This window comes from Episyrphus balteatus, chromosome 2, assembly GCF_945859705.1.
Source record: "Episyrphus balteatus chromosome 2, idEpiBalt1.1, whole genome shotgun sequence".
In the NCBI taxonomy this organism is placed as follows: domain Eukaryota; kingdom Metazoa; phylum Arthropoda; class Insecta; order Diptera; family Syrphidae; genus Episyrphus; species Episyrphus balteatus.
Window position 1 is genome coordinate 111,362,740 of NC_079135.1, and position 10,503 is coordinate 111,373,242.

The 10,503-nt window shown below is 32.4% G+C and overlaps 2 protein-coding genes across 2 annotated transcripts; one reads left to right on the top strand and one right to left on the bottom strand.

The window, feature by feature from the left end:
* The first annotated feature begins 1,942 nt into the window (after positions 1–1,942).
* Positions 1,943–8,404, top strand: LOC129910255 (squamous cell carcinoma antigen recognized by T-cells 3). Its single transcript, XM_055987555.1, has 12 exons — positions 1,943–2,090; positions 2,153–2,418; positions 2,487–2,662; positions 2,727–2,883; positions 4,481–5,322; positions 5,383–5,467; positions 5,526–5,948; positions 6,018–6,135; positions 6,193–6,304; positions 6,370–6,490; positions 7,873–7,975; positions 8,037–8,404. The coding sequence occupies exons 1-12, from the start codon at positions 2,046–2,048 to the stop codon at positions 8,313–8,315; spliced, it is 2,727 nt and encodes a 908-aa protein (XP_055843530.1). The 5' UTR covers positions 1,943–2,045; the 3' UTR covers positions 8,316–8,404.
* Positions 8,405–8,931: 527 nt separating this feature from the next.
* LOC129910256 (something about silencing protein 10) lies at positions 8,932–10,503 on the bottom strand. Its single transcript, XM_055987556.1, has one exon. It carries the CDS (start codon positions 10,387–10,389, stop codon positions 9,010–9,012), a length of 1,380 nt encoding a protein of 459 aa, XP_055843531.1. The 5' UTR covers positions 10,390–10,503; the 3' UTR covers positions 8,932–9,009.

The following is a 10,503-nucleotide window of genomic DNA, read 5'->3' on the forward strand; positions in this document are numbered from 1 at the left end:
TTTGCAAAAATTAAATTGGTTGGAGGAATATTAAGATTGCTTTAGTCTTTCAAAAGAAATTGGGGCGCCTTGTTCTTCAAAGATGAATGAAGATTTTGGACACCATTGTCCTTCCGGAAGCCAAACAAATTAACTCAAAACTGGGGGGCGCCTTCATTCTTCAAAAAGTTTAAAACAAACAATACGAGCGCCGTTGAAAAAGTAAAATAGAAAAAAATTGGGGCGCCTTTGTGAAAGTAAAAATAAATAAAACATCGATTGGATAGACTTCGTTATTTATAAAACTTTTGTAAAAGTTCGGGGCGCCTGCGGCGCCCCTCAGTGCTTGCGCCTCTGGGCGACGGCCCAGGCTGCCCCCCCCTAAAACCGGCCCTGTGTTTATGAATTCAACCCAAGTGACCGAACAAAATGTGGAAAAACAGTGGAACTTCGAAACAGTGATGCAGGTTGTGACCAAAAAGAAAGTAAGGCATAACCAATGAAGGAATCGAATACGTTGAAAACCAGGCCCAAAATTAAGTGACAATAGGTATCACTTAACTGGAGCTTAACTGGGCAAAAAAAACGCATCTTGGCTTAACCGGAAATCTGCAGTGCATATTGTATGTTTTTTTTTGTCCAGTTTAGCCCGGTCGTAATAAAAAGTACACCTAATATTAAAATCAAATATGTATTGCTTCCAACAATGGTCGATGGAAAGGTTTGTAATGTGTGCAGCTACGAAAAAAGGTCAATTTTTTGGTTCTTTGGAGTCTCGTAGGAAAGTCATACGACTGATATTATTAATGAGCAGACTATTAGCACAGATAATTATAATCATATAATTTATTATCTGTTCTATTAGCCTGCTTTCCTAGAGCCCAAATGAGATAATAGCTGCGTTCCTTTGGAAATATTTATCTACTTTTTAGTACTTAAAACTACTTTGAACTACTTTTGCTATATTGAAAAAGTAGTTCAAAGCAGCTTTAAGTACTAAAAAGTAGATAAATATTTCCAAAGGAACGCAGCTAATTACGCAAATCGAATGTCAAATTCTATAGAAAAAAAAATTAAATTTGAAATCTGAACTGACCTCGTTTGTGAAATTGCTTTCACATTTTCTATTTATATTCTTTTGTTTTTAGACTTATTCTTGAACAATTGTTGATTACATTAACACAAAAAAGTTATATCTTATTCGTTCTTATAGCCTGTTTTCACTAGAATTAATAGCCTGTTTTCACACCAATTTTGCAAATTAGATCAGTTCAAATTTCAAATTAATTTTTTTTTTCTATACGATTTGTCTGAAACAAGAATTATGATTTTTGAAAATAAATTTGATTTAAATTTTATATGGAAGTTAAAATTTAGCTTGTCTGCACACTGCTTTACCGAACATGAATTTGAAAAAAAAACTATCGTTCACATCGTTCAACGATTGAGACACCAAACTAACCTTTTATCAATAGGCGCGTCCCACTGAGGGTTCAATGTCATTTTGTAAGAGAGTAAAATAATTTTGTTGGACAAGATTCTCACATGAATCCATTTTATTTCAAATCCAACACTTAAACTGCCACTTCACACAACTGCAACTTTTCTTAAAATATTAAATTGTGATAAAAAATCATTTCAAAATAAGTTATTTCGTGAAGCAGCTTGTTTTTAGCACTTTTATAACTGCACACCAACAAACAAACTCCAAAATAATAACAAAAAAAAATTAAAGAGACAGAAGACTGAGAAATTGAATCCAAAAAATTTTCGTCTCAGAAAAAACGTGAGCGCTCAGCTGAGATTTTTTTCTTACTTAAAAAATCTCTGAGCGCTCAGAGATCTCACTTGATGGGACGCACCTAATGTTTTCACATTTTAAAACCAAACAGTTCTCAAATTCAAAAAAAAAAAACTCACTCAATTTTTGACGTTAAAATGCCACTCAAACAATTGAATTTGCCTCTCAAAACACTTCCAATTTGTGGTTAGGTTTGAACTTTTGTGTAAAATATTTTTATTTTTTTCTTTTCTTTCATAAAAAATAAAATATTAAACAAAATAAAATGTCGGCAAATGTTAAAAAATACGATGAAATAGACGAAGCTGAGGTAATATTTAATAAATTAATCAAAAGTAGTAAAAGTAAAATATTTCTTAAATAAAAAAACAGGAAGAAGCTCTCCTCAAATCGGATGAAGAAGGAGCTGCTGGCAACGAAACGCTGGCCGATGATGAGGATGATGTTCTAATGGATGAAGATACAATGGGAGAACCCGATGCTGCCGCCATCGACGAAGAAGATGACGATGATGATGATTCTGATGATGATGTCGATGATACAATAAAACATGTTTTGGAATACAATAATCTTTTGAAAGAAATCAAGGAAAACCAGTATGCTTATGATAAATATGTTAAATTATGTGAATTATCGCAGTAAGTTCTTTTATTTTGCAAAAAGAATGTATCCAAATTGTTAACTACCCCTTTTTTAATCTACAAAGTAAAACAGACGATTTAGATAATATCCGAAATGCTTATAATTTATTTGCATCGGTTTATCCTTTGTCACCGGAGATTTGGTTGGAATATCTAAAAATCGAAGTTGGAGTTGCATTATCAGAAGAAGAAATACAAAAAGTCGATGAACTCTTTCAGAAGGCACTCAAGGATTATTACAGTAAAATTTTTTCTTTAAGATTTTGTTAAAACTTTATACATGTTTTGGTTTTCTTTTGAAATAGGTTTGGAAATCGCTTCAGAATACATAACAATCGCATCGAAAACTAATCGTGCAACAGAAATTTGGGATGAGATTTTGGGTACTTATGGATTACATTGTTTAAAGGGAAACAATTTCTTTAAATTGTACCGGCAGTATGTTGCGAGTTTGGAAAAAAGGTAAGAAAAACTAAAAAGAAATTAACATAAAATGGCATAGATTAATCAAATAAACTTAATCCACATGGTGTGAATCCACCTTTTCTTAAATACGGTGCAAACACGCTTGGTTAGGTTGTTCACTCGAAACCTGTTCTTAGATGATCTGCATCTCAACTTAATCTTATTAGAAGTTTCCGATTAGATTTGATCTTCTTGCTTGAAACAAAAAGATCTCTTAGGAATTTTACTTATGGTTGTTGAAGATATAGAGTCTAGTTGGGATTTTTGAGATTATTAAGCGACTGCTTCCACTTAATTTTAGCAACACTTTCTGCTGTGAATATTTAAAACCCATTATTAGAAATGATAGTCGACGGATTAACCCAGCATGAAATTAAAAAAATCAATAGATTTCAAAATACAGTGGATTTTTGAAAACGTATTCAACATACAAAAATACTGGTTTTAATGTTTTGAAAAAGTAGTTTTTAAAATTGCTAACAATACAAAAAATCGACGTTCTTAAAAATGTAAATATCTACTTTAGTTTTAGTTAACAAAGCTCATACGTCTACTTTTGAAAAGCAGAAAAAGAAGATGTTATTAAAGCATTAAGCTTTTTTTTTTGCAAAGCTATTTGCAGTAGGATTTCCCAAATATCAAGACTGACCAAAAATTTGTATGCATGTAGCAGGACAACACAGTAGCCAATCATTTTTTTATTTTAATCGAAAAACAATAAAAACAAATGCTTACTTGTGTAGTTTTTATTATTGTTTTGCAAATAAAATGAAAACTAAGTAGTAACTGAGTATTAGAAAAAAAGAGGCCTATTATAAACAACAACTTTTGTTTTACTTTTCCTTTGATTTGAGACCAAAAATTAATGTGTAATGAATTATTATTCGTTTCGAACTTCAGGTCTCTGCTCTTCGGATGTAGAGCTGGAACGGTTGCGTATGATAAGTTCATTGAATTCTGGTCAGCATTGTTGAAAAATGAGTAGAATTTAATGCTTCGAAAACCCAATGCTGCATTTTGTCGTTGAAATTCAATATACCCCATTGCCACTATCCACGAAAGGTACATGCAATAATGAAACCGAAGAGCTGTCAGTATCTGATATTTGTGATCTACATTGGAACGACCACATATTTCAAGTTTTCTTAAAAGGTGCAGGAAATTCTCTACCCTTTGTGATTTGAATTCAAATTATAAGGCCTACGTCCGTTCTAAGGTAGAATGTAATTCACATATTTGGTCAGACGCTTCCTAAACATCTTTGTGCTTCTAGATAGGAAACGAAACAGAATCAATGGAGTCTCCGAAACATCTTCGAAGTTTCACATGCCTTTCTCTCTTTTATCGCTTTTTTTATAATCCGGGCTCTAGTGAAGTAGCTTAGTTGCAAGTCTCCTTACAAATTTTAACCCCATACACAAACTCTTCATTTGCGCGTCAATTAAATTATTAATTCTTTCCAAAACTGTGTTATTCCTGATGTAAAGATTTTCAGAAGACAAAAAAAGGCACATTCATGTTGTTTTAAATCTTCTACTCATAACTTGGCATTTGATAGTCAAATCAACATCTAATATTATTCTTTTTTTCACAGTGCCGACGAAAAAACCTCTTTAAATATTCAAAGTTACCTACGACAATTAAAATTACCTCTTTTCGATATGGAAGACATCTATATCGAATTCAAAGTTGCCTACGAACAAAACAAAGCAGCTCCAGCCTACAGTGGTATCGATTGGGAAGCCATAGAAAATGAATACTTTCGTGCCAAAAGACATTTGCAAAAAATACTTCCTCACGAACAAAAGCTTCTTGATATCGATGATAAATTTTATCGCGAAAAAGCTGAAATATACAGAAGCTATATTAAAGAATCGGATAAATTTCTTGACGAAAATATCCTTCAAACTCTCTATGAACGGCTAGTTGCCGATTGTTGCTTAAATGCTGACTGTTGGTTTGAGTATATTTCATTTCTTGATTATCGAGATGAATATGAACGTCCAAAAGAACTTCAAGATTTACCAGTATTTCGTCAGAATGCTGTAGATGTTAGTAATAGAGCATTGCGCAATTGTTCATGGAATGAAAAATTGTACATAAAAAGAATGCAATTGCTGGAGAAAATGGAAAAGAGTCGACAGGAAATTCAGGAGGTTTTGGAGAGTTCATTGTCGGTGGGCTTTCAAACACCCGAGCCAGTTGTTGCTATTTGGTTGGAATACTTGACGTATCTTAGACGGCTCACCAACTATGAGGATGAAGAAGAATGTGAAGTTTTGAGGAGAAACTTTAACTTGTGTTGGAATTCATTGGGACAACAATGGGGTGTGTTAGCAGACTGCAACTGTGAGATATTACAGTTTTGGGGAAGATTAGAGTATGGTCCCCTGCAGGATCCCAAAAAGGGCAAAGAACTTTGGACTACTGTAATGGGTGAGTTGAATGTGGCATTCTTTTTCTGAAAACAAAACAAATTGATTTTTTTTTCTGCAGAGAGTTCTGATAATGCCACTAAAAGTGGTCTCTGGATTGAGTTCTCCCAACTAGAATTGCGACGTGACCTTGATGCAACTAGAAAGTAAACAGTTTATATCTCAAAAAGGGTTTTCAGTAAAAAAAAATTTCTTTTTTTCTAGACTCTTCCGAAAAGCCCTCCATTCTCAAGATCTGGACAACCCATTTGTGATAATATCGGCGTGGCAACGATTCGAACGTTGTAATGGTTCTATGCGTAACATGGTGTCCTGCCAGAAAGATTGTGATCAATTTTTAGAACAGTATCAAAAAACTATTAAAGATATTTCATTTAAACTCGAACAAAAACCAAAAGCTGACAAAAAAGGTAATAAAGATAGAAAACGAAAAGCAAGTGATGTATCACAAGAAACCAACGTACAAGATAAGAAGGCTAAAATTGTTACCGATGCTAGTGCTACTGAATTTTCACCCAAAGATGCAAGAAAATCATCAACAACAGGAGCATTTAAAGAACATGAAAATCAAGAGATTGATTTGACAAAAGATCATTTAAGAATATTTGTCAGTAATTTGAATTACGAGTGAGTGAGAAGTCATCATACTTTTCGAAATGTTTCATGTTTGTGATAATTTTTTTTCCTTCTTTTAAGTTCAAATGAAGATGAAGTTAAGGAACAACTGCCTGAACTGAGAATCTCCAGTATTAATTTAATTCGATCAGTAAATGGTCGAAGTAGAGGTTTTGGTTATATAGAATTAGAAGATGAGGTAAGTATTTCAACATTTTTGTTTTTGTTATTTAAATGTTTATCGTTATTATTATAGACTGAAGTTGATAAAGCTTTAAAGCTTGATCGTAAGATGATAAGTGGACGACCGATTTATATATCCAGTGTGCTAAGAGATAAAGAGAAAAGGCAGAAATTCAAGTTTTCTGGTAAATTTCAAACATTCAAGCGTATTTTAAATTGTTTTAATTTTTTTATTATCTTGAATTTGTAGATGGACTAGAACCTAAAAAACTTTTTGTTAAAGGACTTCCACCAGATGTAAAAAAAGAAGAAGTCGAACAAATGTTTAGTGAATTTGGTAAATTGCACGATGTTCGTTTGGTTTTTCACAAGTAAGTTGAATTATTTTTTTAAACTTGATATTTATCAACGTTTTTGTTCCATATACAATTTTCAAAAAATTTACATACATTAGGGAAAAAAATGAGAGCATCAAAAAAGTTTCACAGAAAAATGATTCTTTAGAGATAAAAAAAGCATTGACACATTTTTGGCAGTCTTAAAGAGAAATTTTCTTTTAAGATTTTAGTTTCAAAGGTTTCAAATGCAATGACATGTCCAATTTGACGCCCCGATCTTCCTGCAAATTGTCCTTTTGCTTAAGGATTTCATTTTACGTGTCAATCAGTCTTTTGGTGCAGATTTTTTTTCTGTAAATTCCTTAAATTTTCTTAAAGATACATTTTTTTAATCGGTGCGTTTTCTAATACAATTGCAGAACGAAAATTTTCGAATTCGAGTGGATTTGACAAAAAATTTCGAGTTAGGAAGTGGAAACAACTTTCGAATAGAATCGAAATTGTAGAGTAACTAACGTTCTTATTGCGAGTGTCGTTTGTCTATCGATAGACGACTTTTGTCGAAAATCGATCATCGAAAATGAATTTTGTGTTGTAAAATTCTGTTGTTAACGAATTTTTTTGTTTTATCCTTCGATCTTTTTCGTTTACAGTTTTGCTATCGACTCAAATCAAGTTCATAGTTCAATAGCAAATATTTTCGTCGAAAGAGATACACATTACCAAAATGGATATTTATCGATTCGATCGACTTTTATCGCATCGAAAGTTGAACGACACTCGCAATAAGGGCCTAAAGCAAATTAATAGGGAACCCGGCATTTATGTAAAAACTAAATGATACCAAAAGATTGTCTAAAACAAAAGAAATAATATGGAAGTGAAGGACAGTCTTCCATCGTTTAAGCGACAAATGCAATTTTCTTACAAATTGACTTCAAAGCGCGAAAAAAAAATTGTACACAACGGCAACACCTACTCCTACAATATTAAAAACCCATTTTTAAAAAGCTAGAAGTTCATTCCTATCTGTTAAATTTAAATCATATAAATTTAATGAAGAGTTTTTGAAAAAATGGTCCTCTGACTCAGAATTTTGAAAAAATTGGCATATACTTTTTTTTATTAATTAGACTCGAATGTGAACGAAAACTGCAAACAAAATAAATTTTTGCTTGTATCAAGCAACAATGCACTTGCACACATAGCGCAGAATACGATATTAGCAATTTACTCTTTTTAAATTTACATACATAAATAATTTGTACATATCTTTGGGAAATAAGCACGAATCAAATAATGTAGTCGTAACTTGATTCATTAATCCGCTCTTTTATTTCTTTTAAAATTAATTTCCTTCAACTTTGTGCTTTCATTTCTAGATTTATATATAAATTCTTTCTTTTGTATTTCAGAAGTGGAAAATTCAAAGGCATCAGTTATGTTGAATTCGATGACGAAAAATCAGCCACAAAAGCTTTAATGAAATTGGACCAGTATGAATTACGTGATCACATTGTAAGACTTTAAATATAATTTTAATGTTAAAAAAAAATTATAATAAAATATTTTCTTCTAGATATCCGTTGCCATTTCTGCACCTCCTCCAAAGGCTACTTCAGGTAAGGAACCTTTGAATATACCAAAAATGCTTGGTATAGCTCCAGGTAGAAAGCCAAAAATAACTGGACAACAACTTAGTCAAAAACCACGAATGTCATTGATTCCTAATGTAGTGAGAAAACAAATAAATCCATCGTCGTCGTCGGCAACATCAACATCAGAAGCAAATGGTTCATCATCAAAAACAAATGACGATTTCCGAAAATTGCTTCTATTAAAAAAACCTACATCGTAGGATAAACAAACAAACATAAAAACAGAGTGATTTACTTTTTGAATTCATGAATTAAAAAGTTAAACAATTTAATTTTTGTAATAAACAAACGATTTTTTTGTTTTAAGGCGCCAGTTATAGCTATCATTGAAATCCATCATTGTTTAGTTTTTATTTCCGTTTTTAAGACAGTCAAGTGGTGAAAAGGGAAACAACATGAAAGTAATGGGTCATAGAATATTTCCACTAAAAAAGAAACTTCATTTTGGCTTTTATCATTTCAATGATCAATGAAATTTTCAATGATCAGTGAAAAGATAAAATTGTATTAAAAAAAAGTCTTAATTAAAATTAAATATTTTTTTTAGTAAACATATTCTCTTTCTTATGACCCTCATGAATTTACCCACTATAACCATTATTATTTTCTTCATTGTCTTAAAAACGGAAATAAAATGTTTTAATGAAAGCTATAACTGCACCTTAAGTTGGAAAGTTTTGTCATTTTCCATATATCCTTTTAAAAATGGATGAGAAATTTGAAACGGAATTCGAATGCCTTTGGACTTCCTAAAAAAAAACTGGAAGATACCTCCTATTGAAAGTGTTGAATGAAAAAAACAAATTTTTGTTTAAGAATAAAAAATTTTAATTAATTTATTACAACAAAATTGCTGAATGCTTAAAAACAAAAAAAAAAAAAACATAAATATTTTTAAGATTTGATTTTGATTCCCTTCTTGGTTGTGGCTTTGATACCAGAAACTTCTCCACCATATCGTTGGATTTCCTTGCGCACTGTTCGCACTGCACCTTTGCGACGAATAAGTGCTTTCCTGAACTTGCCACGATGCTTGACTCGTGGATTGCGAAGTTCCTTCTTGCGATGTGGCATAAGACCTTTGTTCTTTGCAATTTGGTATGTAATTCCACGACGTTCAGCTTCGTCTTCTTCAAGATTCTCTTCATCTTCTTCACCTTCTTCTTTGTCATCATCTTCGTCATCTGTTGAACCTTCATTTGACATCTTAACTCTTTTACTACTCGGCGCTTCTTCGTATTCCTCGCCACTATCGTCTTCTTCTTCTTCACCTTCGCTATTGAATTCTTTCATCATTCGAAGTTTCTTCTTCTTTGACTTTTCTTCCTTTTTAACTGGGCTCACATCAATGTCAATCAATGCACCATTTTCAATTCGTTCCAGTAATTCTTCAAGCTGAGGCTTAACAATATCCTCGTATTTTTGTTGAACTTGATTGATAAGCTTTTTCAAGGTCACCAAACGCTTGGTTATTGGATGATTCTTAATTGATATTCTCTCAGACTTTAAAAGCAAATAAAAAGCTACATTTGTACAATATGACATAATCATATTGTCCCTTGTTCGGACAAAGTCAAAAATTGGTAAATGAATTTGCTGTTCATCAGCAAATTGTATGACCGGTGTAAGAATAGTTCGACTTTCTTCCAAATATGTTTGGAAATCTTCAACTAGACCAGCAAATTCTGGTGAATCTTTTTTAAAGAGTTGTTGTATCTCTCGTTGAGACATATTACTCAAATCTGATTTGAGTTTGGTACTTTTTTCAGTCTTTTTCGACTTGGATTTGAGTGTTGTGTCTTCTTCATCGTCGTCTGAATCGGATCCAGCGCCAGTTGGCATATCGAGGAAGAAGTCAGCTTCATCGAGTTGTTTTGCTAATCTCAATTGAATAGCTTTAGCTTCTTCTTCTTCCTGTTGAGCTTGTTCTTCTTCTTGTTCATTATAAGCAGAGTAATCTTGATCGACAAAATCTGTGTTATAGTAAGAACGACGTTGTTTACCCCAGGCCTTGGAATCGGGAATGCCATCGTTTTCATCGCCACGTTCGATATCACTATCACCAATAATATCATCAGCATCGTCGGCATCTTGTGCATCATCAGAATCTGCACTTTCATCGAAAGCTAGAATTTCATGTTTGGAATCGGTTTTTCTATTTTTGCCCTGACGAACTTCTTTTAGAATTTCTTTTTCTCCTTCACTAAGTTCATCTTCTGATTCGGATGGTTCATAGGGAACGTCTTGATTGTCCAAAAATAATTTATTGGACATTTTTTGAATTTATTTATTAAGTTTTTTATCTAAATAAAAATATTTTATTATTTTTTTGTTGAAGCACTACAAACTGCACGTGCAAGTTTTGAGTTGACAGGTGACAGGAGAGGA